The 1,188-nt window shown below is 38.1% G+C and overlaps 1 protein-coding gene across 1 annotated transcript; it reads left to right on the forward strand.

Annotated features, from left to right (window-relative positions):
• Positions 1-232: 232 nt before the first annotated feature.
• Phum_PHUM622880 (acetyl-CoA carboxylase, putative) lies at positions 233-1,127 on the forward strand (the record flags this gene model as incomplete). The annotated part of the gene is made up of 3 exons (XM_002433251.1): positions 233-337; positions 790-919; positions 997-1,127. The coding sequence occupies 3 exons, from the start codon at positions 233-235 to the stop codon at positions 1,125-1,127; spliced, it is 366 nt and encodes a 121-aa protein (XP_002433296.1).
• Positions 1,128-1,188: the final 61 nt, after the last annotated feature.

The raw sequence follows: 1,188 nt of genomic DNA on the forward strand, positions 1-1,188 counted from the left end.
ATGAAGGGATTTTTTGGGATACGTGTGACGTAGGAGCATTATGAATTTAACATATCCACGAGTTTTATGTAAAAAAAGGGACGCAAACGACTGTTAAACGATGATGGTCTCTAACATCATCCGAGTCGAACTTATCTTTCTTACACCTAAGAGGTTCAAATTAAAAACCTCTTTTCCTTTATAAATGCCTACATAATCACACGTGAAACGGAATTGTTTTTACAGGCCTTCCATGTCACAGGGAATGATAAACAATCGATCCCTGGAAAAGGATTTTACCGTTGCGAGTCCCGAAGAATTCGTCAAAAGGTTCAAAGGAACGAGAGTCATAAATAAGGTAATTCGATTGCCTCGATAAGAGGTTCAAAAGGAAACGAAAGGGAGGGGAAGGGAAGGGAAGGAAACAAAAGGAAAGGAAAGGAAAGGAAAGGCAAGGATACGAAAGGGAAGGCAAGGCAAGGAAACGAAAGGGAAAGGAAGGGAAGGGAAGGAAACGAAAGGAAAGGGAAGGAAACGAAACAAAACGAAAGGCAAGGGAAGAGAAGGGAAGGCAAGGGAAGGAAACGAAAGGAAAAGGAAGGGAAGGGAAGGGAAGGGAGGGGAGAATTCGTTTTAAAGCAACCGAAAGTCATTTAATTTTTTTTTTTTCCAACTCATTCCGACAAGAATTTTTGCATTTAAAGTGAAAGCGTTGGGTCAACATTTAATCGTTTCGTGGCGTCATTTAAACACTCATTCTTATGACGTAATAAAAATTTTTGTATTTTTTTTTTCACCCCCCCCAATCAGGTTCTCATCGCCAACAATGGTATAGCTGCCGTTAAATGCATGAGATCGATAAGAAGATGGTCGTATGAAATGTTTAAATTTGAAAGGTCGATCAGATTTGTCGTAATGGTTACGCCCGAAGATTTAAAAGGTATTTCAATCAGGTTCGTTTTTTTTTCTGATGAAAATAATATTTTTTGCAATTAATATTATCTCGATGCGTTACAGCGAATGCGGAATATATAAAAATGGCCGATCACTACGTTCCCGTACCCGGCGGTGCTAATAATAATAATTATGCCAATGTCGAATTAATATTGGATATCGCTCTCAGGTGTCAAGTTCAGGTACGGATATAATAATAATTATTCTCATCTAATAATACGCAGTTTTTTTTTCTGCATTGGTTAATTGTGTTGT

The sequence above is a fragment of the Pediculus humanus genome, genomic scaffold, assembly GCF_000006295.1.
Source record: "Pediculus humanus corporis 1103172109196 genomic scaffold, whole genome shotgun sequence".
NCBI classification, from domain to species: domain Eukaryota; kingdom Metazoa; phylum Arthropoda; class Insecta; order Psocodea; family Pediculidae; genus Pediculus; species Pediculus humanus.